Source organism: Muscardinus avellanarius (genome assembly GCF_963383645.1).
Source record: "Muscardinus avellanarius genome assembly, chromosome: 8".
Lineage (NCBI taxonomy): Eukaryota > Metazoa > Chordata > Mammalia > Rodentia > Gliridae > Muscardinus > Muscardinus avellanarius.
The window spans coordinates 82,793,203-82,819,034 of record NC_137794.1 but is presented as its reverse complement, the minus strand read 5'-3'; the positions used below and the strand labels follow the sequence as shown (position 1 = coordinate 82,819,034).

Sequence of the window (25,832 nt, the reverse complement as noted above, 5' to 3'; positions counted from 1 at the left end):
AGAACACTAAGGAGGGATTCTTGGTTCTGACAAATAGGTACATACATACACATTTGAGAACTTCTAGGAAAACGATTTGTTGCATATCCTGCAGACCCTGCATAAGTCATACATTTATATGTTGCTTGCCTCACCTGATCTACTACCAAACTGCAGCTTGATACAAGGGAATTGTGTTCTTGAAGGACACAGGGGCTGTTTCCTCCCCCACACACACTAGGAGGAGGAGAACACCTGGAGCCCTGTGTGTGATGGTCTGGAAATTGAATGATTTGAGAAGCCTATTTCCTCAGATGATTTTTTGTCCTTGTCTTTCCTCTCAAGAGTGTGGCCCATCCTGCCAACTGGGGTTCAGAACTAGGGGTTGCTTCTGGTGCTATGTGTCTTGATGAGATCATCTCTTTGGTAATATGGTTTTCAGTTAGGAAGTTAGTTCTTTACTTCAGAAATAATGGAATTTCCCTTCTAGATATAGAGCCCAGTGTAGGTGAATCAAAATGATCTGACCTGGAAATGTATAATTTTTACTCTGGATTCTAATATTATAAATCAGATGTGCAACTATAGTTGGCAAAGCATATTATGTGACAGAATAGCAGCTATACAAAGAGATAGCCCAGGGCTTAGAGATTGAAAGGATACAGTCATACAAGAGAAATACCATATAGCAGAGGAAGGAAGGGTGAAAAATACAGTCTTTTTACCCTTCAATTTAAAAAATGCAGTTTTTTTTTTTTTTTGGTGGTACTGGGGTTCCTGGAAGCCCTTCTACCTCTGGGCTACACTCCCAGACCTATTTTATATTTTTGAAACAGGGTCTCTTACGCCAGCGCGGCTGGCTTCGAACCTGCGCGATCCTCCTGTCTCCACCTCCCAAGCGCAGGGATTACAAGCGTGCAACACCACGCCCGGCCTAAAAAATGCAGTTTTAATGTTCAGGAAAGGGTATAAAATATAATGAGATTTAAGGAATTTTCACCATGTGATGAAAACCATTGTGAGAGTGAGAGGCATTGACATTCAGCAAATTTAATACCTGAGGAAGGGTATAAGTGCCATCAATATCAAAACAGGATCAAAGAGAACAAGAAATCAAGATGGCCACCATTCATGAATAAAAGTGAGTAGCATACTGAGCTGTCCCTGGTAGGAAATCATATCTAAATTCATAGCAGGGCTGGATGTACAGTCAAAAGTTAACGGTGTGTAGTTTGTTTTATCTTTGTTTCATAAATGCCTTATAGGCTTGGGTGTAGGGCCATGTTATGACCAGTTTAATCACACATAAGCCATTTTTAATTTAAAGAATACAACTAAATTCTCTTCTTCAATTATTGTTTAGAGAAAAAAAGACTAAGTGTGGAATGTGTGCCTGTCTGGTCACAGGATGAGTGTTAAACCTTGCGTATGTGAAGTCAATAAAAATAATAGGAGATACACAGGCTTGGTGCCTTAAAAAGGGGCTGCCAGAGTAGAGAAGACAATGCCAGTGTTGAAACTGAACTGAATTGATGAAGCTTCATTTGAGAATTCAAGTCCAAGAGAGTAGCCATTTTAAAACTAAAGGTATTTAATGTCAGTAGGATTTATAATTAATCTATTTTATGGCATACTTTACATATCTAAAAGCATTTCTCTGAATAGAATGCTACTGTCATAGTCAATATGCCAGCAATTAATCTTGTAAAACAATTTATTGCATATCCACTGCTCATTTGTATAGAATACCCTCTTAATTTTCTGTATTCTATTTTTGAATATACCTTAGTACCTGGAAAATTCAGGCAGTCAGAACTTTGGCGACATGTTCATAACTACTAATTTTTTCTTGTAAATATTTTGTGTTTTAATTTCCAATCACAAGTATGTCTTTTAGTTAACTAAAATGATTAATCAAAATGCATATCTTTATATTTCTTTTAAAAAATCTCTTGGAAAATAAGAGAAATATTTGAAATGCATTCATCCTGTTAGGAGGTTTGGCTCCACCAATTGTATTTCTAATGTGATTCCTTAGTAAGATATTTTTCAAAAACTCACTAAGCATTATATATTTTTAGAGCATTTCAGATACAACATCATCCACCACTAATCATAAACTCAATTAAGCATTATTGAGTATCCCATTATTTTATCTATTGGATTCTCACTGCATTTTTCATCCACTAACTAGGTCATTCATTTAAAAAGCATATTAGCCACTACTCAATTTTAGAATTAACCAACCAAAAGAAAACTTCTTTATTTTTAATTATTTTTAAAATATTTTTCACATTTTATTTGTAAATGCTCCTTTTTCTGAACATTCCTTTATTTTATAATCAAACATCTTGGTGCAATTCAGAGTGATAGATGCACACAGCAGTGGCTGAGCCATCTCCCAGTTTCCATCCTAATCCTCATTTTATATCAAGCTCATTTGAAAATTACCCTGAATGCTGGCATGCTTCTAATACCTTCCATGAAATTAGGCATTTTATTGCAACTTCCACTTGCAAAAGTGAATGAACACTTTCTTAAAAGGAACTTCTTCTTCTTCTTCTTCTTCTTCTTCTTCTTCTTCTTCTTCTTCTTCTCCTTCTCCTTCTCCTTCTTCCCCTCCCCCCTCCTCCTTCTCCCCCTCTTCCTCCTCCTTCTCCCCCCCCTCCTCCCCCTCCTCCCCCTCTTCCCCCTCCTCCTCCTCCTCCTTCTTCTTCTTTTGGTGGTACTGGGGTTCCTGGAAGCCCTTCTACCTCCGGGCTATACTCCCAGACCTACTTTATATTTTTTTTATTTGGAAACAGGGTCTCTTAAGCCAGCGAGGCTGGCTCCAAACCCGCGTGATCCTCCTGTCTCCGCCTCCCAAGCACAGGGATTACAAGCATGCGCTACCACGCCTGGCAACCCCAGTTATTTTTTCTAATATTAATTTATAGTTCTTTTTACTTTCTATTTTAAACTTGAAGGCAGGCCTACATACATGCCAGAACTTTGTCTTTATGTGGGGTGGGGGCAAAGTACTTCACCAAATGAAAATATGGGTAGGATTTTAGGCTTCTTATAATAATAAAGAGTTCTGATTTCTTTGATGATTAAATCAGAAACTGGCTAAATGTGTGATTCATACAGGGTTATTTACTATTAATTTTTCTTCAAAGATGACATTGTAAAAAGCACATAGAAGTGGCATGCCAAGCTCTTCCTTTCCCTTGCTATACTTGTGTTCTTTTTTCTAGTTTCTCTCACCCACTGACAAATTGCTTCTTCACTCATGCTCAAGAAGCACAGCTCTCATGCACACCCATGTTCATAGCGGCAAAATTCACAACAGCCAAATTATGGAAGCAACCTAAGTGTCTGCAAACACATGAGATGAATGGTTAATGAAAATGTGGTATATATAAAAAAGGAATTCTACTAAGTCATAAAGAAGAACAAACAGATGTTCTTCTATGTTCTCCATTTGCAGCCAAATAGATGGAACTACAGAGTATTATGCTAAGTGAATACAGCTGTTCCCAGAAAATTAAGGATGGTGTGTTTTCTTTCATATGTGAAAGCTAGAATGAAAATAGGAAGCAAAAGAGATTTCAGCTAATTAGGAAATAAACCAATAGAATAGTGAAAGGGATGTGAGGAAGGGAGGCAGAAAGGAGAAAACAAGGATTGAGTAAGGGAACAGTTCAAATAAGGTTATGTCCATACAAGAATATTTCCTTTCCAGTCTCACCAACATGTATTGGAAAAGAAGACAAGGGAATGGGCAGAAGGGCTGTGGAGGGAATATACCAAGTGCTGTGTGCATGTACATTTGTGTCACTTTGAATCTCACTATGAGGTATAATTACAGTGCACTAACACAAGTATAAAAAAGATGCCTAATAAAATGAATATCAAGGAAGCAAAGAAATAAAAAAGCAGAGCTCCGATCACACTGTTTCATGCTCAAAAATTTTCATTTTACCTCACCAATGAGTTTTATCTCAAATACAATGGTTGCTAAGTAATAGCTATTGCTTAATTTTTCATTGAAGTAATGACAAGACCTGGCTCCCATTAACATTTCCAATTTAATGTTCACTTTACCAATTATTCAGTACCTCCTGACCAAGTGGAGTGCTCTCCATGAACTGACTCTGAGGCTTCCTTCTCTGTTTGGTTTGGCTCAAACCATTCCCTGTCAGAATGCCCTCCCCTGTCCTTCTACCCACACCCTCTACCCATCCAGTACTATCGCAGTTCAAGACCTGGCTCAAACCCTTCCCCATGGGAAGTCTTCTGACCCTACTAGAAGTGACCTTTCCCTTTATAACAGTACAGCACTTTCATGGCTCATGCAAGGTGGCACAATATTCTGCGTTGTCTTAGAGTTGTTTACATACATGTCTTATTTTTTTTCTACTCCATTATAAACTTTGTGAGTCAAAGAACAGCCTTGTTCATCTTTTCACACTTCATAGAAAGTAGCATTGAACACAAGAGATACTTTTTCTACACTGACTAGATCTTAAATAAAACCCCAAGCCTTGAAACATCTGGTTCTTCTTATTTTGTGGTTTACATATATGACAATCATTTGTCAACCATACTACACAATTTTTATGTTACAGCTGAGCATATGCCTCCCAGATAATGATCCCTGCTTCTTTTACCCTCAGCTTACAACATCTTCACTGATCATTGTGTGATTTTCTAAGTTGGTGTTTTAGTTAGTCAGGAGTTCCTTTTAATGTTTCACCTTAAACTTATTGTCATGGCCTTGTTTAGAAGTATGAGATACAGCAAAGAAGATGACCTGACCAGGGGAAATGGGAGGGGGAAAGAGGAAAACACTCCGATGCACATGATGTACAGCCATAAACTTATCAGAGTCAATCACCAAGCTGAGCAGGAGAAGGAGGGAGAGGAGAATAAATGGGGTAGGAATAGGGGAAGGGCGAAATGAGTGACATGTGCATGTATGCCTCTACCATCCTGTACCTCATGAAGATGTATAGTCACAACGTACCAATACATTTTTTAAAATGAATAAAAAGAAGTATTAGATACACATAAAGAGGAAAAAGAAAATATTATCACTCAGATATAATAATTTGGCCACTACTAAAAATATACATGTATTAATAGATTAAGAGAGTACTATTTTGATTACCCTAGCTCCAAAGTTGTTCTAAAAATGAAGCATTTGAAGTGGAAGACTAATATATCTAAAAAAGGTTTAAGGTAAAACCTAAAAACATAAAACTGTCTTTTAAACATTTTTGTTATTTTGTTATTTTATTGGTACATTGTAGTCATGCATCATGATGAAGTTCAAATTGACAGAGACATACCACATGTGTCCACACTTCTTGGTGACCTTTCTCCTGGTTCCCAGCCTGCTCCTTCCCCTTTTCCATGCACAATATTGAGTTTGGCATTGATAATTTTGTATATCTATATTGTGTTGATTAAAGCATTTCCTTTATCAGATCCCCCTCTCCCCATCTGCCTCCCTTCCTTTTACTAGGAATTTATTATTTACCATCAATTTACTAGGGTTTATAGCAGTATAATTGATAATAGCAAATTATGGATTCAGCCTAGGTGTCCATCAACAACAGATGAATGAATTATAAAATTGTGGAATATACACATAATGGAATTCTACTCAGCCATAAAAAGAACAAAATTATTTCATGTGCAATGGATGGAACTAGAGAATATTATATTAGGTGAGATCAGTCAGTCACAAAAGATGAAGGCTCATGTTTTCTCCCATATTTGAAAGCTAGGGGGAAATTGGGATATAAAAGGCACTCCAGAGAAAGGAGAAAAACTGTCTTTTGAAAAGTAATTATTTCTAAAGTTATCATGGGATAAATTTACTAGGCTAGGTAAAGATTCACATTGGTGCTTAAATGTCTTGGTCATTAGAAGGCTACTTTCTAAAAAAGTTCTGCCTCTATCCTAGCAGTCTATTAATTGGGTAAATATAGAGTAATAAGTCAGGCATTTTCTATTTTTATTTCACACACACACACACACATATATATATATATATATATATATATATATATATATATATATATATATACAAAAGTAATTTTTAGTGTTGCTTGAACTCAGACAAAAGAATATAGTGTAAAGAAAATAGAAATTACTGTATCTCTCCATATAACCTATTTAACCTATTTATTCATTTAGGTCATAACCTCAGAGTAAAGAAAGTGAAGATAAGATCTGAAAGAAACATATTTAAATATAATATGAAAACTTTATAGTATGGTTGATATATATATATATATATATATATATATATATATATAAACCACAAAGTGAGAATAAATCTGATGTTATAAGATTTTAAGTTATATCTAAGATGTAGTAAGTGTAGAAAAAGTATCTTACACTCAGTGCTACTTGTTATGAAGTAAGCAAATAAATTTTTGTTTATTTTTTGTCCATGCTCAATTAGGTGATAAGATTTTTTTTACTTTGAATAAAATACACCACAATTCCTAAATCTAAGACAGTAAGTGGTGATCATTATCATTTTTATGAAATGTCTTTTGAAATCTATGAAAAAAATTAACTTCCCTTTCCAATTCTTTTTAGCTTCAAATTAAAGGAAAAGTTGGAGATAGTTCAACAGGGTAAACTGTGGGAAGACATTCCTACTGGGACTAATATTAACAATTACAATCAGCTACAGATTCTGAAAAAAAAAAAAAAGAGCTTACAGAATTGGCTTGTTTTCGGGCTTGATTTATCAATTCCTTGATCTCTGAGATGTTTTTCTTCAGGTTATCTTCAAGTTCCTTGATGGGTTTGAGTTTATCTATCAGCCGGTCAGCTTCTTGTTCTAGATCTTTCACGGTCGCATCTGCATCTGCAACTGCACAAAACTAATGAATGCATCTATGCACATACACACGCGGACACACATAGAAAATTAGAATAGAAAAGTATGTTAGACTAAGTAATTTAATTTATTCATGTGAAAAAGCACAGCCATGACTGCTGAAGCAACGTGTGTGATTGATGGCAAATGTGAGTATTTTAGTGGCAACTCAAGCAGGCCAGAGGAGGAGATGTTAGAGAAAATCTTTGGCTTTGTCATTAATGTGAAAATTAGCACTGAAGGTAGAAAATATGATAAACTTAATTCAATACTTAATTTTTAGCATAAGCCAAAAAGTTAACCTTTCTGGAAAAGAGCTTTAGTCATGGAAGGAGGAAAATGAAAGCATCTTTAAAATGTCATCTAGTCTGTCCAATCCCAAACTATTCTTAATCAGTGTTCCCACACAAAATTGGTTTTCTTTCTTTCTCTCACTGTCTTTCTTTGCATATCTGAAAAGGAGAAGCTATAAAATGTGGCTTAAAGGACATTTTGATGTGGAGCGGCCCTTAGACTGAAGGGCTATGTTACACTTTAATTAAATCTTTCAAACTGCAGTTCAATTTCATTTTGAAGAATAGTTGACCATGCTGTGCTATATATTAAATTGAACCATCTTAAATTGCTGTTTTTGTAGGTTAAAAAAAGCATTTAGATATTGGCTATTTCAAAAGTTTTGACCTTACAATAGGTGAAGGTTATTGCTGATCCATAGACGTTCAGTGTCTGCTCTTCATGGAGGGCACATAACACATGGAAAACTAATTATTCTATCTCTAGGATACTGGTGGTCTTATTCAAACTATGCCATCTATTATCTGATCCAGCATGCATTGTTCAGCTTCCTGTCGCTGTGACCCTGATGAGGAAATGAACCTGCCTAAGGTCCAAGGCTACCTGCCCTATTAGACTGTGATCTGCTCTTTGACTGACATTGGACCACTGAGAACTAATCGTCAGGACTGAATCAAGTGTGTGCAAGCAGAAGCAAATCACTCTTTTAAACTAGGTTTTAAAGGACATATTTTGAACTCGTGCTCATTAATATGAGTTATATTGTTAGTGGTATTTAAAAACAATATAAACCTACACTTAACATTAAAAGAGTTGTTAAATCAAGAACTGAATATTTTCTTACTGAAATGCAAGACTACCTGTCAAAGTCCTTGTTGGCTAATTGTATAGGTAACTTATGCAAAGTTACTGCCTTGTTTTGTGTACATTTAATATACAAAACATTTAATACATTCAATACACAATATATTTAATGAAGCATTGAAGCTAGTTATGGTGGAATATGCCTGTTATCCCGGTACTTGGGTGTCTGATCATGGGCTAATGGAAATATCTTATGAAGAAACACATTGAGTGTCACGAGAAAGCTCTGAGAAGGACAAAGGTCTTTCACTCACTGTGCCTTGGACCAAGATGTGGCCTTGGCTGTGTTCTTATACTTCCTGCCAAATCAGTATGTTTTAATCAAACAGTCCTACAAAAAGTGTACAGTCCTTGTAACCAGACAGACTTTGTTGCAGAAAACCTTGACTTGGCTATTTCTGAGAATGTAATCCATTGTGCTATGTGCATAGTGCTGTCGCGTAGTCTGTGACCTCTAATAATCTCCTGGGACTCACTGGGGTGCATAACCTAGCAAATATTGAAATAAAATGTCTATTGTGTTAAGACTTTAGTCCTTGCCTGGCGTGGTGGCGCACGCTTGTAATCCCCGCACTTGGGAGGCGGAGACAGGAGGATCGCGCAGGTTTGAAGCCAGCTGTGCTGGTTCAAGAGACCTTGTTTCCAAATAAAAATATTAAAAATAGGTCTGGGAGTGTAGCCTGGAGGTAGAAGGGTTTCCAGGAACCCCAGTACTACAAAAAAAAAAAAAAAAGAAAAGAAAAAAGAAAAAAGAAAGAAAAAGAAAAAAAGAAAAAAGAAAAAAGAAAAAAAAGACTTTAGTCCTCTTTATCCGGCTCCGCCATCCAGGTTCAACACCGACCTAGATAGCAGTCATACTTGGGAGGCTGACACAGGAGGCTCTTAGGTACAAGGCCAGTCTCAGCAACTTATTGAGACCCTGATTTAAAGTATAAAATAAATAAAAGTGCTGGGGATGTATGTATGTAAAAAAAAAAGGTTCATTTTTCCCTTTCTTTAATTCTCCAATGTTATGATATCATTCAAGTTACTTTGAAATTGAAGAAAATTGATTTAAATTGAGATTTCTCAGAAATAGAAAAGTATTTAAGCAAAGATTGCTCAGGCTTAGGTGCAAATTAGATCCTTTTATTCTGAAGTTCCCAGGAGCGTTTATCAAATGCTTCAAAATGGAATCTGAAGCTTCCCTTTCCCCTACGTGCCTTTATCTTCTGAAGCTGTGTTTTGAAAAAAATTTTCATTTTCTTCCCTAATTATTGTGTTTTATTTCTTATACTTTTAATAGTATATTGTAAATATGCATCACTGTGAGATTCAAAAGCATAAAAACAAACATGTTTTTCTTCAAGCCCCATCCCGTCACTCCCTCCCCACCCCGGACATAATACCATCACACGAGTAGGTGGGAACAGCAAACTAGGAACTTTTTCTTTCATCAGTTCTTCCTTTCACCCTCTCTACCTCTCTCTTTGAAAATCTATTTTCTTTATTATTGAAATTGGTAATGAAAATGTAATATATATGGATATACACAATGGAATTTTTCCCAATTATGTGAATCAGTACATTTTTAACCACTTCTGAAGATGAAGATGGATTTTAATATTATTTTATAGAATATTATATTAACTTTATCTTTTAGGCTCTAAAATTTCCTAGCATAAACTTTTATTTTCTTTTTTTACAGTACTGGGGATGGAACCCAGGGCCATACTACCTCTGAGCTACATCCTCAGCCCTATATTTTATTCTTTATTTTGAAACAGGTCTCACTATATTGCAGGGAGCCTCGCTAAGTAGCTGAGGCTGGCTGTGAACATGTGATCTTACCTCAGCCTCTCAAGTACTGGGATTATAAGCATGGACCACCACTCCTGGCTCCGATCATTCATCTTTATATTTCTAAATATTTATCTCTTGGATTTATCAATTCTCTTATTTTCTGTCTTCTAACTAATTTTTTTCATTCTTTGTCAGTTTTTTTTCTAATTCACTGAGTTGATTGTTTAAAATAGTTTATTTCAGTAATTGCTTAGAAACGCAATTGCTCTCATTTTCCACTAAGGAAGCTTTGGTCTTATACTTTCGATTTTGATACATTTGATTTTCTTAGTATTATTTTTCTAGTTCTTCTACAATATAATTCTTTAGAATTTGAGGGAGGTGGGGTTGTATTGACAACAATAGAAATTTAATCTCTTTTAATCCTACTGCAAGGAAGTCATTTGAACTTCAATGGCCACATTTTTGTGGTCAGAAGAAGGTTTTATATAAATATATGACAATGGGAAGAAAAGGAATAGGAACATGACATTTAAAGAATACCAAAACACGATCACATGCAAAGCTAAATCTGTTTGCAAAGGGCAATTCATTAAGCATAAAAATGACTAAAAGGCAATACAAATAGACATATACATACTGATTTCTGCAGGTAAAAGTTCATATGGAAGTAAAACAAAGAAAAATTAGAAAATTCATTAGGATATATTTTCTCTTGGTATTATAAAGTAGCAGCTATCACAAAACAATACTATGTTTCACAACAGGTACTAATTAGGAGTATACACCATTTTAAGTCAAGTAAGTATTATAAAATAAAGTATATGATATTATGTTATTTAACAAGCTATTTATTATATTAAAAGAAATATTCTTATAATCATCTAATATGATAGAAAAATAAAATTTAATATTATAGATAATTAAATATTTCTCTTAATGGAAGATAAGATCAAAAAGTAGAAATCATATTAACAAAAGGCCACTATCCATTAGTAATCAATCTAAAATGAAATGAAATTATATCTTAAATTATAAAATAAGTACATAGCAATATTTACTTAAAGTAAGTTTTCTTTCATTTTAGGGGAAATATTGTCATATGACACACATCAGCAGCAGAAGTTATTCAGATGGAATTTCTTTATAGGAGGCTATCTTTGGGTCTACATAAAAAAAATTAAGATCACTTGGATTTTCCTATTTTCCTCTTGAATAAGCAGCAAGGGGTCTTTCTTCCTCACTCTGAAGCACATATTCTATGTGTTTGTGGTCTTCCTTGATCATGAAGGCATCATGAGTCTCCTCATGATCCCTAGTAGTTTAGTAGTAGACATAGTATCTTCTATCAGATCATAGAAGCCATAGCATTTCAGTTGAGGTGAAGGAGGATTACACAGCTCATAATGCCAGTGACAGCACTTTTGTCATTATACTTCAGAAATATTTTGGTGCCCTATGGAAACATTGGTACTTAAGAGAATACTAGTTTCTTGAAAATGAAAAGAATAACAACTTAATTATCTTCCTTGGTGAAAAAACATATACCAAGATAAGTCTGATCTGATGATCACTTCTTGATAGAATAAAAAAAAACACAAATGCCAATGTTTATTGACCATATTTAATTAATAAAATAGATTAAGCAAGGCAAATTCTTTATTTCCTAGAAATGTCAAACAATTGGAATGTAAATAATAACATGAAAGTTGATACTATCTTACTACCTTGTTTTAACAAGCCTATTTATGACTGTGCTCCTTAAAATCCTAATTACCATGAAATTTGGCCAATTGTAAGCATATAACTTTTTGAATCCAACTGTATTTTCCATTACACTAGTAGATTAAAAAGTATTTAGCATCCCTATGCCAAATATCATACAGACTTTGAGAAACTCTGATCTCTCAATTGGACAAAATTTTGATGAAGAAGGGACAGGACAGAGCTGGAAGGCTAGGATTCGGCTTTGGGAATGGCAGGGACATTCAGTTTCCTGTACACACTCTGCAGGAGAAGGCACACCACAGCACTGTGAGAGTTTTTCCCAGCTCTGCCATTTATGAGTCTAGGATACTTTTATAGTGTGAAAAAATAAATGACATCATCACAGTGAAAAAGGAGCTCTTACTGTTCTTGGAAGGATCTTTTACGATGGCATTGGTTTGGGCCACGCTGTCTGCTAGTTTGTTGTAATTTTGCTTCAGGCCATCCAGGTTCTGGTGGAGCTCTTTGATCTGTGCTAGCACATCTTTGGCTGTGTCGTTGGCTTGTCGGGCTTTGTCCTTAACGGCTTGCAGTTTAGCGGCTGTGTCTGTCAGCAGAAGTGGGTACGAGAAGCACAACAAAAGGTCTAGAGTTGGTGGTTTAATCTGCACTTGTCCAAGTGAGGCTGCGTCCTCAGCTGGCTGACCTCAGGGACTCATTTACAAAAGGGAAGGGCTGAACTTTGTCTCAATCAGTGGTAGCAAATGAAGCAAAATTTTAGCTAAATTAAATTTTCTCAGGGACCTTTGCTATGAATACCTGATTAGCTCTTAAAATAGCAAAGCGATTATTTGAAATGTTCATTGTATAAGGGCATATTGTGGTTTGCGGCTGAACTTATTAAAAAAGAGGAATTTATCCGTATTAGTTATATAGTTTCATCAAAACTAGGCTTAAGATTTAATTTGCATTTCCGGAGGTGAAAAATAAATATGATTCTATTTTAGGATAGAGAGTTGTTTTTTTTTTTTTTCCTTAAGGACCAGGTATTTGTGTAAATTTTTTTTTTTTTTTAGCCCTGGAATTTTTTTTTTTTTTTTTTTTTTAGTTTTTTATTACTCAAGGTGACGTGAGACTGAATAGGTACTCAACACTTTATTAGTGTAAGGTAAAAATCATTTAGTTTTTAATATTTCCTATGTTGTTTAAGTATATATTTTTGTTCATAATTTGTCATAATTTGTATACAAAACATGTACTGGACATATAGATGTATACTACTTTGCCTAGGATAGTACTTAAAACCACAGGCTCTGAATTCAAACTTTGAGATTGAAATCTTGAAAATGCTACTTTAAACAATGACTTTCAGTATCTTTCTCACCTGGAAAGTAAGGATTATAATGCTAGCTTCCTTGTAGAATTAGTATGAGGAAATATATATATTTATCATAAGCATATTGAATCAGCACTCAATAAATGTTTATAACCTTTGTTACTATAGTACTATGTGATTAAAATATAAATATAGTAGCCTAAAAAGAATATGGGCTTTCATACCAAGAAGTAGTTTCAAGTAGTTCTAGAAGGTAGAAAAATATTACAGACATGGCTTGATTACTGTTTTTGGAAGCTAGAATAGCTAAGGAATTGAATTTTTCCAAGGGAGCTCTATGGAATGGCAATAGCTCTCATCTATTCCTCAAAGTACTGTAATAAACTGTGACTCTGAGGTAGAACATGAAGATTTTAGAGATGAGTATCAGTATTACTTCATTCTTTTCCATGACTACAAGATTTTCTGGGTTGAAACATGGGAAGTAGTTTAAGAATAAGTTGTCTATATCTGACTTTTTTATGGATACCAGCTAAATGTAATAAAGTATAAAGATTATCATGTTAAAAGGTGGCTCCGTTTCTTACTCTCAGAAAGAACAATTCAGAAGTAAGGAAACCAGTGTCTAATTTCCTGACAAGAGATGAGCACATTTGGAAAACAGTAAGCTAGTAATAGTCTTCAGACGTTCAGACCACTTAACACAGTGTGCAGTGTCCTGAGGGCCTACCATTAGGAATGGCTGATAACTTTCCTAAAGTGTCGTTCAAAGCTCTCAGGAGATCACCGTTTCTAATATCAGCATTTTCTAACCGGTTTGTCAAGCCATTTAGATGGTCATCATTTTCTGTGGACAGAAAACAAAGGACAAAATTTTTGTTGCTTATGAACTTTTACTTAGATGTACAATTTGATTATTTTAATATAAGAGCAACAAAAAGCAAAACTGATATAATTAATTTACTGTCATCTATCTACAAATACATTTCAAATCAAATATAAGATGTGTTAGTTTATGGTGATTACCACTTGACACTTGAACATGCTTAACAATTACATTTTCTTCTTGGTATCTGATATTATCTGACTTAATTTGATGGCATTTACAATGATGCCTGCTTAATATAACTCCTATCAAATGAACTCATTTGAGGAATTTTATTACTTTCTGTGCATAGGTACACACTTCCCAGTACTTGGGAGGCTGAGAAAGTAGGACAGCAGGTTCAAGGCTTGCACAAGATAACAACACTGTTTCAAAATGAGACTCTGTTTCCAAATAAAAAATTAAAGGGCTAGGGGGTATATCTCAGTGTAGAATGCCCTTGGGTTCAGTCTCCACACATATAAGAAAAATATATATGAATCATTGGTTTTTAAAAAATCTCTTATATGAATTATTAAGCAGAATCTCCCTTCAGTAGGTAGATTATTAATATTTATGTAAAATATAAATAAAAATCAAAGGAAAGGAAAAGTAATACATACCCGATAAAACTGTCATTTCTGATACAAAAAGCCAGTCTTATTAATTGCCTCAACTAGACTTTATATAGGTTTTCTCCTATCTACTTTAGTATCTTTTAACATCTGAAAATATCATATGCCAACACTAACAATATTATAGATGTAAAAATTTCAGCTTCTTTCAGCTAGTTTATAACATTCTCTAAGCCATAGGTTAATTGATATTGTAATAGTCACTAAGAAGTTAGGAGTTTAAAATTAATGATATAAAGAGTAAAGTCACTAAATCTTTCAGGGGAAAGAGAAAAAGAGTTTCAATTTGTTAACACCTAAAAGTAAATTTAGAACTCTTACTTCAGTATGCATCAAACTATAATCTTAAGATTAAAATGGAGCTAATCAACTGGATTCTTGCTTTGTATATCACTTATTAGTAAACAATAAAGCTAAAAAAATAAAGACACAAAGTCCTTCACTTCCCACAATATATGTACCTCTTCCGCCTGGAGAAAGACCATTTCTTGAATATATTTTAAATTTCTTATTATGGTATATACTTAGTTCTTGGGAAAATGCATGCTAATTGTTTAAATTAGTTCCACAGAATGTAAAATGTAAATAAAAGAGTCTCCAGGTAAAGCGGGGGCATTAAGCAAAAGATGCCAGAACCTGGGGTGGTGGCATAGTCTGGCTTGTAATACTAGTACTTGGAGGTGGAGACAGGAGGATCACAGGTGTAAGGCCCGCCTCAGCAATTGAGACTTTCAGCAACCTTACAAGACCCTGTTTCAAAACAAAAAATAAAATAGGGCTGGGAGTGTATCTCAGAGGTGGAATGCTCTGGGTTTAGTGCCCAGAAAAAAAAAAAAAAAAAGAAAGAAAGAAAGAAAAAGGACCAGTATAGAGAGGGGAGAGGTTGCCTTAGTCCCTAGTCTCTCCTGGACAGGACTGCCAATATTTAGTAATTATCAGGGATCACTGCATATGTGTGGGGTAGCACATGTAGTGTTTGTCATTTTTAATGGATTGCTTTAGTGTTTTCCGTACACTTATGATGTCGAAACCAGGGATTAGTAGAGTAAGCACATTAGATTGTAATGCTCCTCACATGTTTACTTGAGTCCCCAACCTATTTTCCTCTATTCCTCTCACTTTTTATTTCTTTCTAAAAAAAAAAATGATTCTAGTTATAGAAATCAGAGGACACTCAAGCATTTTTCATATGTGCAAAAGTGATAGGTAGCCGGGCATGGTGGTGTACCCTTGTAATCCCAGAATTCGGGAGGCAAAGGCCAGAGGATCGCAGTTCGTGGACAGCCTCAGCTACTTAGGCCTTTCACAACTCAGTGAGACCCTGTTTCAAAAATAAGAGGCCTAAAACATAGGGCTGAGGGTGTAGCTCGGAGATACAATGCCGCTGGGTTCCATCCTCAGTACTGGGGGAAAAAAGTGATAGGCAAAACATTTAAAGTATTTCCTAATTTTTAGATAATGAGAAAAATATAAGAATAAGTGGTTCACATAAAAATAAATAGATAAAAGCATTTATAAAATTAAAATAAAATACTCAACATATCATAGTTAAAGAATTGTAAAGCAAATAAACAGAAGGTATTGTTTCTCATATATCAGACTAGTTAAATGATGTAATATCAAGGGTCCCCAAGAGGGCTGATAGAAGTATAAATTGATGTGACTGCTTCAAGAACAATTTGATAAACTTGTAAGAATTTTAAACAGATATGTATTTGATCTGAAATTCTACTTCTAGGAATTTACCAAATATGATATAAAGGTAGGTAAATAATACTATGATACACACTAGGTTTTTATTTGTTAGAGAAAAATTTCACCAAAGTAACAAGGATATCCAGTATTAAAGTATCATTTATATCAGTATAGCATCTCCAAGTAATGCTATATGTGATATGGCATTTAAAAGAATTTTATGAATAAATGTGGGTATAAAAAGATACTTAAGAACTTTCCATGAAAATAAGCAAGTTACACCGTACATATACTGACACATATACAAATTTTGGCAGGGTAGGTTTGGTGGGAACTAGGTAGGGAAGAATATACCAGAAACTTTTGTCTATCCTTATAGTGGTTAAGGACTAGGAATGGATGGAGCAGTTAACAGTGACACGAGAGATGATGTATTGAAACTGCTCATTTTATACCTGGTTGTATCGGGTTAATTATTTTCTTTGTGCATATATTTCTGGGTTTATTTATTTAGAAAAAATATACTTAAGCAACCTGAACTGGGGAAGAGTGCCATTTGCCATCTTGGTGTTAATTGCTAGCACCAAGGACGGTTATTTTCATCTCATTCTTAATACCCTAAATGGGCAGATGAGGAGAAAATGTGCTCCCGGAATAGAGCCGGAACTGTCTCAACTTGATTGCATGCCCACCCCTTTCAGTGGTAGCACATCTGGCTCCTCGGAGGAGCTGTGCAGGCCACTTGCAGCTGGAGAATAATCTTGGCCTTTATCCACCTTCATCTAGGAAGAACAGCAAAGAGAAAGGAAGATGGATGGATGCTTCTGAACAATCAGTGTTCTGGATGTGAAAGAGTACCAAAAATGTTAGAGATCTACCACATTTCATATAAAGGGTTTTATGAGCAGCCTGGTTAAACCACCACTATACTATTTATATACTAGATTCTATATAGTCTATAAGTATACTAGATATATACTACATAGTATATATATATAGATATATACTACATAGATATATACTACATAGTATATATAGTATACTAGATTCTATATCGTGTGTATATTTTATATAGTATATTCTATATAGTATGTAGTATATAATCTCTATTATTATACTATATTTAATACTACTATAAGCGAATAATATTGTTTAAAGTACATGCTCTTAGTTTCCAAGCCAAAGACCTGATGTTGTAAGAGAAGGCATACGATAGTTCAGCAGAGTATGGCTCTAAAAACATATTACTCTAAGTTCTAGTATCTTTAAATATGGTTTCCAAGTGATTTAATTTTCTTCTCTGCCAATCACAATTCATCTTTCTTTTAATACTTCTGTTATTTTCACTGATTGTACTAAAATAAAATTTTGGGACAACTTACCAAAAGTATGCTTCTTGAGCTAAATCCAGTCTGATTATGATTTTGATATTAACTTGGAAGTCCTTGTCATTTAAGGACATAGGACTGTAGAAATTTCAATTCTTAGATTCTTGATTGGGTTTGATTTTTTAAATAATGAAGTATCCAAATGTTCTGTCAGACAAACTATTCATGCACAGTGAAAAGTCATTAACTTAAAGGGCATTCTTAGGTTTATACTAGTTTCTGCATTATAATAGCAAATACTGTTGGAAAAATCAGAGAAATTACTCAGAAGAAAGAATGACTTGAAGAATATTTTTACTGCTGTCCTTCAATATCCAAACCAATAATTTTGATAATCTCTCTGTACTAGAAAATTAAAATGAGTATATTCTGGCTATGACTCTGATTCTTTTCTATCTTATCAGTTCTTAAGTAGCTTCTGGAACTTTTTGAGCCAAAATGTCTCAACATTTTATAGCTTTGAAAGTAAAATTGAGTGAGTACTATTTACTCCAAAGAATTGTAGATTTGGTAATGGAAAACTTGTGAAACTATAACAAGAAAAAAACCTAGAAGAATAAGTACTCCACTGTAGTTTTTAAATAAGAAAACATTAGGCATGGTGCATACATAACTAAAATGCAAGGGTCGTGGTAGCATGGCTGAAGAAACAGAATGATTGGTAGTTAAACAAAAAATCTCATCTAATTCTTTACTTTTAATTTTTAGGGAACAAGAAAAAAGATACAATCCTTAGCTTCATTTTATAGATTTTTTCCCTCTATGTTTTGCTGAAAAAACTAAGAAGCAATTGAAACATATATATAATTAGCAACACCAATCTCTATAACTTGTAAAGGGGAAAGGGTAAGACTGGGGTGAGACATGGAGGGAAATACACCAAGTGCTGTGTGAATTTATGTTTGTATCACTATAAACCTCATTAGGATGTACAACTACCATGCACCAATAAAAGTATATTGAATAACAATAAAACCCCAACAAAACACAACAATAGCAGTCATCACTATGCCATTCTATTTCCTCTCTTTGAGTCACAGCCGCCAAACTTCACAGCTACACAAACATGCTTCTTCCTTTCTGGCTCTGCCTTTCTTCTTCTCTCTTCACACATTAGAAGAAAAAGGTCCAGGAATGAGTGCGACATAGACGCGGCTCATAAAGTGGGGAAGGGGATGAAGCAGAGCAGCCAGGGTGCACTATGAGCACGTCTGGGAATAATTTCCTTCTATTGCATGCCTGCTGAGACCTACAGGATAGTGGTTTCCAAGATTAAAATAACTGGACAGAGTTGTAAGTCACTTTCACTAATTAAGAGAAATTACTCATATTAACCATGTTCCTGGCACAGTGGTAAGTGCAAATTACAGTTTAGTTAAATTAGTATTAGTGGTCCTGCTAAGAGCTCAAAAATGTTGTACATTATTTCTTTGATTATTAGCAATTCATCTATAAAATGGCAGTAACTGGAAAATAGCTTATAGCAATGAAGTCATAGATAGGACTTGGAGTTGGGAGCTGTGGTTTCAAATGTCATCTCTGTCCATTTTTATCTGTGAAAAATGAACATAACACTTTCCTACATATAAGGGACATGAAAAAATTGAAAGATAGATCAGAAAGTACTGGACTGAGCATAGGTAGTTGTTAAAAAAATGACACATTCACATTAACTTGATAACCATCTGGTGTATTTGGCCATTTTTAAATTTTGTTTAATTAGAAAAGTGGTGGTACTGGGGATTGAACCCAAAGGCATTCTGCCTTTAAGCTGTACCCCCAGACATTTTTATTTTTTTTGTTTTGAAATAGGACCTTGCTAGGTTGGTGAGAATCTTGCTACTCTGTTGAGGCTGTCCTGGAACCTGTGATCTTCCTTTCTCAGTCCCCCAAATACTGGGATTATAGGTGTGTAGCACCACATGCAGCTTCAGTTTTTAAAACAAAGTTACTTATTACTTTCTTCTTTGTGTAAACTGTGTGGTACAGAACCTGTTTTTATTTCCCTTTATATATAATACATATATTATATATAGTATATGTATTATATATAATACATATATTATTATATATTTATATAATATATTATATTATTCATATAAAATATATATCATATATTATATATATATATATTATTCTTTATTTTGAAACTGGGTCTCACCGAGCTGCACAGGGCTAAGTAGCTGAAGCTGTCCACGAACCACAATCCTCCAGTCTCAGCCTCCCAAATGCTTGGATTACAAGAGTGCTCCACCACTTGTGGTGATATTTCTTTTCAACTAAATATTAGGATGATTTTAGCGTATTTTAATGAAAATGTTCAATTGACTATTTAACTCCATTTAATTAAGTAGCTCATATGAAATTGTATTTTTTTATTTATATACACAAGGTACAAGTGACTGTCCTGAAAGAATCCCCAAACATAAGGGTGAAAGTTATAGAACTGTTATCCATTTAGAAGGGATCTGGTTAAATGGAGTCTGCCAAATCACCAAACAGGTAACATTTGCAATGAACCTTTTTACTTCTATCCTTGTTTTGTGAATTGTTACTCATATAAACTCATTATCATTTCTGACAATTCTTCTCCAAAGCTGAAAAAATACCCTTTCTAAAAGATTTTCTTGTAGAAATAATATGTATACATTATTTTTTCTTTTTCCACAAATGTGCTTCTTCTGTCCTAGAAGCTCTACTAACTAAAAGAGCGAAAAGGATCACCTCTGCCATGTTTCTCTCTGTAGTCCTAAAGGAGCAAGCTTGGATAGACCTAGGATCTCTAGGTCATGTGAAAGGCCTTGATTTCAACCTTCCTGGTAATGAGTGATTCCTATTAATCTTGAATGTCCATCCACTCATTCATTCCTCACACATCTGACATGGCCATGCGTATTAACATAGCACCTTCTAGACTATGGTAGAAGTCCAGAGTTTTTGCCCAGTAGTGGTTGAAAGCACTAGCTTTGGAGCCAGACAACCTTGCACTCAAGAGTTGACTCCAAAGTCAGGTGTGGTGGCGCACGTTTGTAATCCCTACACTTGAAGGTGGAGAGAGGAGGATCTCACAGGTTCGAAGCCAGCCTCAGCTACTTAGTGAGGCTCTCAGCAACTTAGTGAGACCCTGTTTCCAAATAAAATATAAAATATTTCTGGGAGTATAGCCTGGAGGTAGAAAGCGCCTGGTTTCCAACCTCAGTACCAAAAAAAAAAAAAAGAGTTGACTCAGTTGGGCGTGGTGGCACACGCTTGTAATCCCCAGGCTTGGGAGGTGGAGACAGGAGGATCATGCTAGTTCAAAGCCAGCCACTCTGGCTTAAGAGACTCTGTTTCCAAATGAAAATATAAAATAGGTCTGGGAGTGTAGCCCGGAGGTAGAAGGGTTACCAGGAACCCCAGTACCCCCCCCCACACACACACAAAGAGTTGACTCCAGTGTATATGTGTTAAAGGATGGAGTCATTTAAGTTCTCTGAATCTCATTTTTCCTCATCTTTGAAGTAGAGATAATGAAGCATATTAGAAAAGTTGTGAGAAAAAATATACTGTCATATATTAATTATTTGAGGTCGCTATCTTGCTACTGGGGCAAGATATAGGGAATGCAAAAATCTAAATTTGTCTCCTGAGTTAGCTCAGTGGCTGCTTTTAAGTAATTGAAACATCAGAGAGGTGAAGACCCTTTTTGACTCTGAGGATGGTTTTAAAAATATTTCAATATTAATCAATTATAAAAACAAAATTTCAAAGCTAAATTGTACCAAAGGACTTACAGAAAAAGTGAACACTTGCTCTCTCGGTGTCTTTCAAGCTTACCTCTATCTAAGGGCATTTACTTCAAATCCTGTAGCTGTTCTTGCTGAAATATATAGACCTTGTATAAAATGTTTAATGCCGGGCGTGGTAGCGCACGCTTGTAATCCCCGTGCTTGGGAGGCGGAGACAGGAGGATTGCACAGGTTCAAAGCCAGCTGTACTGGCTTAAGAGACCCTGTTTCCAAATAAAAAACATATAAAAAATAGGTATGGGAGTGTAGCCCAGAGGTAGAAGGGTTTCCAGGAACCCCAGTACCACCAAAATAAAAAAAAAGTAAAATGTTTATATAGTCATTTATTGATATTTTAAATACATAAATAATATCTTAACATCATTATAATTGGTGAGAACTTAGTTTTCTTTCATGCCTACTCTTCTACCCTCTCCTTTTTTGTTTATTTAGTTAAACCAATGAAAACATTTTACATTGCATTTATACACTGGATTCTGGTTTTTTTGGCTTTCTTGTAATTCTTGGGATTGGGTCTTATGCATGCTATGCAAGCACTCTACCATTGAGCTATATCCTTAGCTTGTTCAAATCATTATTACATAAATATATGTAATATATTTATACACTGTCAAGTCAAGGGATATACTATAATTAAATTTCTTTTGGTGTATGTTTTATATTTTTTCCCTCTGAATGTGCTTTAAAACACAATTATCCATTACTTAAAATTCCAAATTGAAATGTGGGCCAGAGAAGCTAATACAAAATCCTTAATATTCTGATCTTACTCTAAAGTTTTAGTGCTATCGGCACAGGTTAATCTTTCTTTAAGGCAATTAATTCATATTAAGACTTCAAAACTTGTCTTTCACTCAGCTTCTTAGAGATTATATTAGTGGAAAGAAGGATGTATAAACCACATTTATCTTACTCACAGAGGAGGTTAAGTCTGTCCAGTATTGGTACTGAACAAGCCAGCTTCTTTACATTCACCCAACATATTTAAAACTATATACTTATATACATATAAACTTTTAAAATTATATGTTGCATGTGAAACATATGATATGAATGCACACAGTATATTATTTTATCATTCTTTAGATATGTGGAACCTTCCCAAATTAGTACTCATGAAGTTGAAAATCAGTTCTCATGATAAACTAGAGAACTCAATGGCAAGGTTTCTAATGGTTTTCCTCCAGGAGAATTAGATGGGAACTTCTGCTTCTTTAAGCATCTCTCTACTCCAGAGAATGCTTCTTAAACCAAGCAGAAAATTTCAAATGTATGTCTCATCAAAATCTTAGTCTAGTTCTTGTTTCTTATTTTATTTTTTCTTATTGGTGCACTGTAGTCATACATGTTAATGGGGTACAAGATGGTAGAGACATACATGTACACATTACTTATTTAGCTCTTCCCCAAGTCCCACTCCATTCCCTCACCCTTTCCTCCTTCTCATGTTTGGCTTAGTGACTGACTTTTATATGTTCGTGAATGTACCTCAGGTACATTAGGGAATTTCCCTCTTACCCCCTCCCATTTCCCTCAGTTAGGTCCCCTTATTTGGTCATCTATGCTTTCTCCTTCTTTATTCTTTGTTTTTTAATTAAAACAATACTGTTAAATCCAGTGTTTAGTTTTGTTCCTTATGAAATAAAATCTTGATCACCCAAACAAACTGACATACATTTATGTCAATGTTTATATATTTTTTACTTCTAAAGGACTCATTGATGAAGTAGAGTGGTCAAAGTAGGTTGAGATGGGTTCAGTGCTTGACAGGCACTTACACTCTAGTGTCAACTACTTTTGCTCTTCCTACCATTAGAGGATCATAGGAGGCACCTCCAGAAAGGGGAAAAGGAGTACTTGTCTGGTGGCATGATCTCTAAAGAATTAGGATATAGGACTAGAAGTCCCCTCAGCAGCTAATGGAATGAGGAAGTAAAAAACCAGACACATGATTCCTGACCACATTTGATACCTATTAGCCTGAAGGCTTGTTTTGTCTTGGCCAGCAAGGAAACTGAATTCAAAGGTCTTTACAGAAGAAAGTATCTCTGGTTTAACACAGGCCCCACCATCATTGTGTTATCTGCCAGCCTCTTGAAGGCATTCATGTTTATTTTTGGTCTAGGCAAACTTACCTGCAAATATTGTGTAAGCCTTTGTATTTTGCTCTGATGGCACAGAGGGATGTTCTAAAGGTTCGTTTCTCTTCCCCTGACCACAAGGTAGGTAGGGTGCAATATGCTAAGTCTCACTTTTTTTTTTTTTTTTGGTGGTACTGGGGTTCCTGGAAGCCCTTCTACCTCTGGGCTACACTCCCAGACCTATTTTTACATTTTTATTTGGAAACAGGGTCTCCTAAGCCAGCGCGCACAGCTGGCTTCCAACCTGCGCGATCGTCCTGTCTCTGCCTCCCAAGCACAGGGATTACAAGCATGCACCACCACGCTTGGCCTTAAGTCTCACTCTTAAGGAAGATTTTTCTAGTAGCTCCAATGCCTCCCTGTTTGTCAATTTTTGCTTTTCCTCCTAACTCAAGTTTATCTGGGATTTATAATCTGGTTTTTCACGCACGGTTCATACTCCAATGAAGCAATTAAAATGATATATGAGGTATCAATAATTTCAATGGGAAAAGATGAGAAAATATGTTATGCCAGGAGACCCAGACTTGATTTCACCTATTTTGTGTAAAATTGGGGTTTGTCAATGGAGCAGACTTTATTTGTCTTTCTGTGGCTCACCTATGGAAAGGCTGTTCCAGGCCAACAGTAGTATGTAAATTCAAAAGGAATAAATATTCAGTAATATGAGAGTGCTTTCATAAAAATTTAACACCCAAATCATGCTTTGGTTTAACAGCAGTGAAATATTTCTATTAATTTCATTTTGTCATATAAACTGATGACATAGAATCTCAACAGATAAGTAATTGTGTTTTATACCCATGATTTCTGAATCTTTCTGATATACTTATGTGGACAGAATGCCCAAGTGGTTGGAGTGCCATAGTATAGAAGGAAAGCATCGAATTGGCTTGATAAACACTAACAATTAGAATAAGGCTTTGTTCTGTTCTGTGTGTTGGACAGTGTCATATGTCAAACAATACATATATTATTATTCTCTGGCTTGGGAAGAGATCATTTTATTTCATATGTTATCCACTTTATGTAAATATTTTTCCTAAGTAATTAAACAATTTCACTTACTTTGGTCAGACACATAAATTAGGAATAAATTAGAAAATAAATAAAATGAAATATTACTCTGAATAAAATAAGGTATAAAACTTTAAGATCTTAGTATTCTCAGACTCCTGATACATGATCCACTACTTTATTCTTTGCCCTGTATAAGTTCTATGAGAACCTCGGCTGACTATTTTATTGACAAAACTTCTTGTTTATCTGTAAAGTAGTATTAAGTTGCCTGGTTTTAATCCATCCTCTAACGCTTTCAATCATCAGTTGACATCAGGCCTCATATCCATCACCAAAATGATTTTGGGCTCCACAGACATTCAATCAGCACAGTGTAGACGGCTTCAAAGCTCAAACACACACAAGGGCAAATTTACTTTTAACAGATGTATATTCACACATTAAAAAGCAAAACAAATTGCTGCTGGCAAGTTCAGACTCCCTCAAGGCAAGGACAGCATAAAAATGGCAGGGAGCAGCAGTAAGTCATTCGTGACTAAACCTCGGGAACTGACTGAATTGTGCTGAATTGAACCAAGCAACAAATTAGAAATATGGAGGGTATACTGGCCCCGCCATTTTTATTCCTTCTAACTCCAGGCACCATAGAGAGAGAAATGACTAAATCTCTGTTTTAATAGCTACTGTCAAGAGTTTTGCTCTGTCGGGCCTATTTCAGTAGTTCCTGGTGGTAATATATGGCATTTTGCTGATTAACAGCCATTTTATAACCTGTGTAATTGGCCACAAATCAGGGAAAATGTCATAATGTAGCAAGAAAACATTCTCATCTCCGTCATAGCCTTGGCTTGATTTTCTGGAAGAATTATTACTTGAATAGTTTGTGGGGTTTCATTACTTTAAATAATGTACTATCTGAAGTACAAAAAAAAGACACTCAAACTAATGACCATTTCTGTCTTGTAACCCATTCTATCATCCGGTCCTTAGATCTCTTTTTTAAATGCTATAAATGGAAGGATAGGACTAGGAGACCGGTGGGTTAAATAGAATAAATAGGCATAGACTTTAAAGAAGCACCCCCAAATCAAAAGCAGTGTAAAAAGCTGAGTGTGGTGGCGCATCAAGTACTTGGGAGACGGAGACTGGAGGATAACAGGTTTGAACCAGATTCAGCAACTAGGCCTTCAGCAACTTAGCAAGAGCCTGTTTGCAAATAAAAAGTAAAAAGGAGTGGAGGTATATCATGGAGGAAGAATGCCCCTGGGTTCAATCCCTAGTGGCACGCATGTACACACACACACACACACACACACACACACACACACACAAAATGTAACAAATATCCATGATTAAGATGTTGAATAAAGAATGGCTCTGTCCCTCTACTTGAATCATATCACTTACTCACTCTTAGTCTCAGCCCTGGTAAAAGGTAGGAAGAAAGAAAAGATA

General features: G+C 35.2%; 1 protein-coding gene across 2 annotated transcripts in view; it reads right to left on the bottom strand.

Moving 5' to 3' along the window:
• The window catches only part of LAMA2 (laminin subunit alpha 2), a gene marked incomplete at both ends in the record, with an annotated part of 652,317 nt that overhangs the window by 66,743 nt on the left and 559,742 nt on the right, over positions 1-25,832 (bottom strand). For both annotated transcript variants that reach the window (XM_080699817.1, XM_080699818.1), the window contains 3 exons: positions 6,702-6,856; positions 11,934-12,116; positions 13,576-13,692. In XM_080699817.1, the coding sequence (XP_080555943.1) occupies positions 6,702-6,856; positions 11,934-12,116; positions 13,576-13,692 (455 nt within the window). The remainder of the gene's footprint in view (positions 1-6,701; positions 6,857-11,933; positions 12,117-13,575; positions 13,693-25,832) is intronic.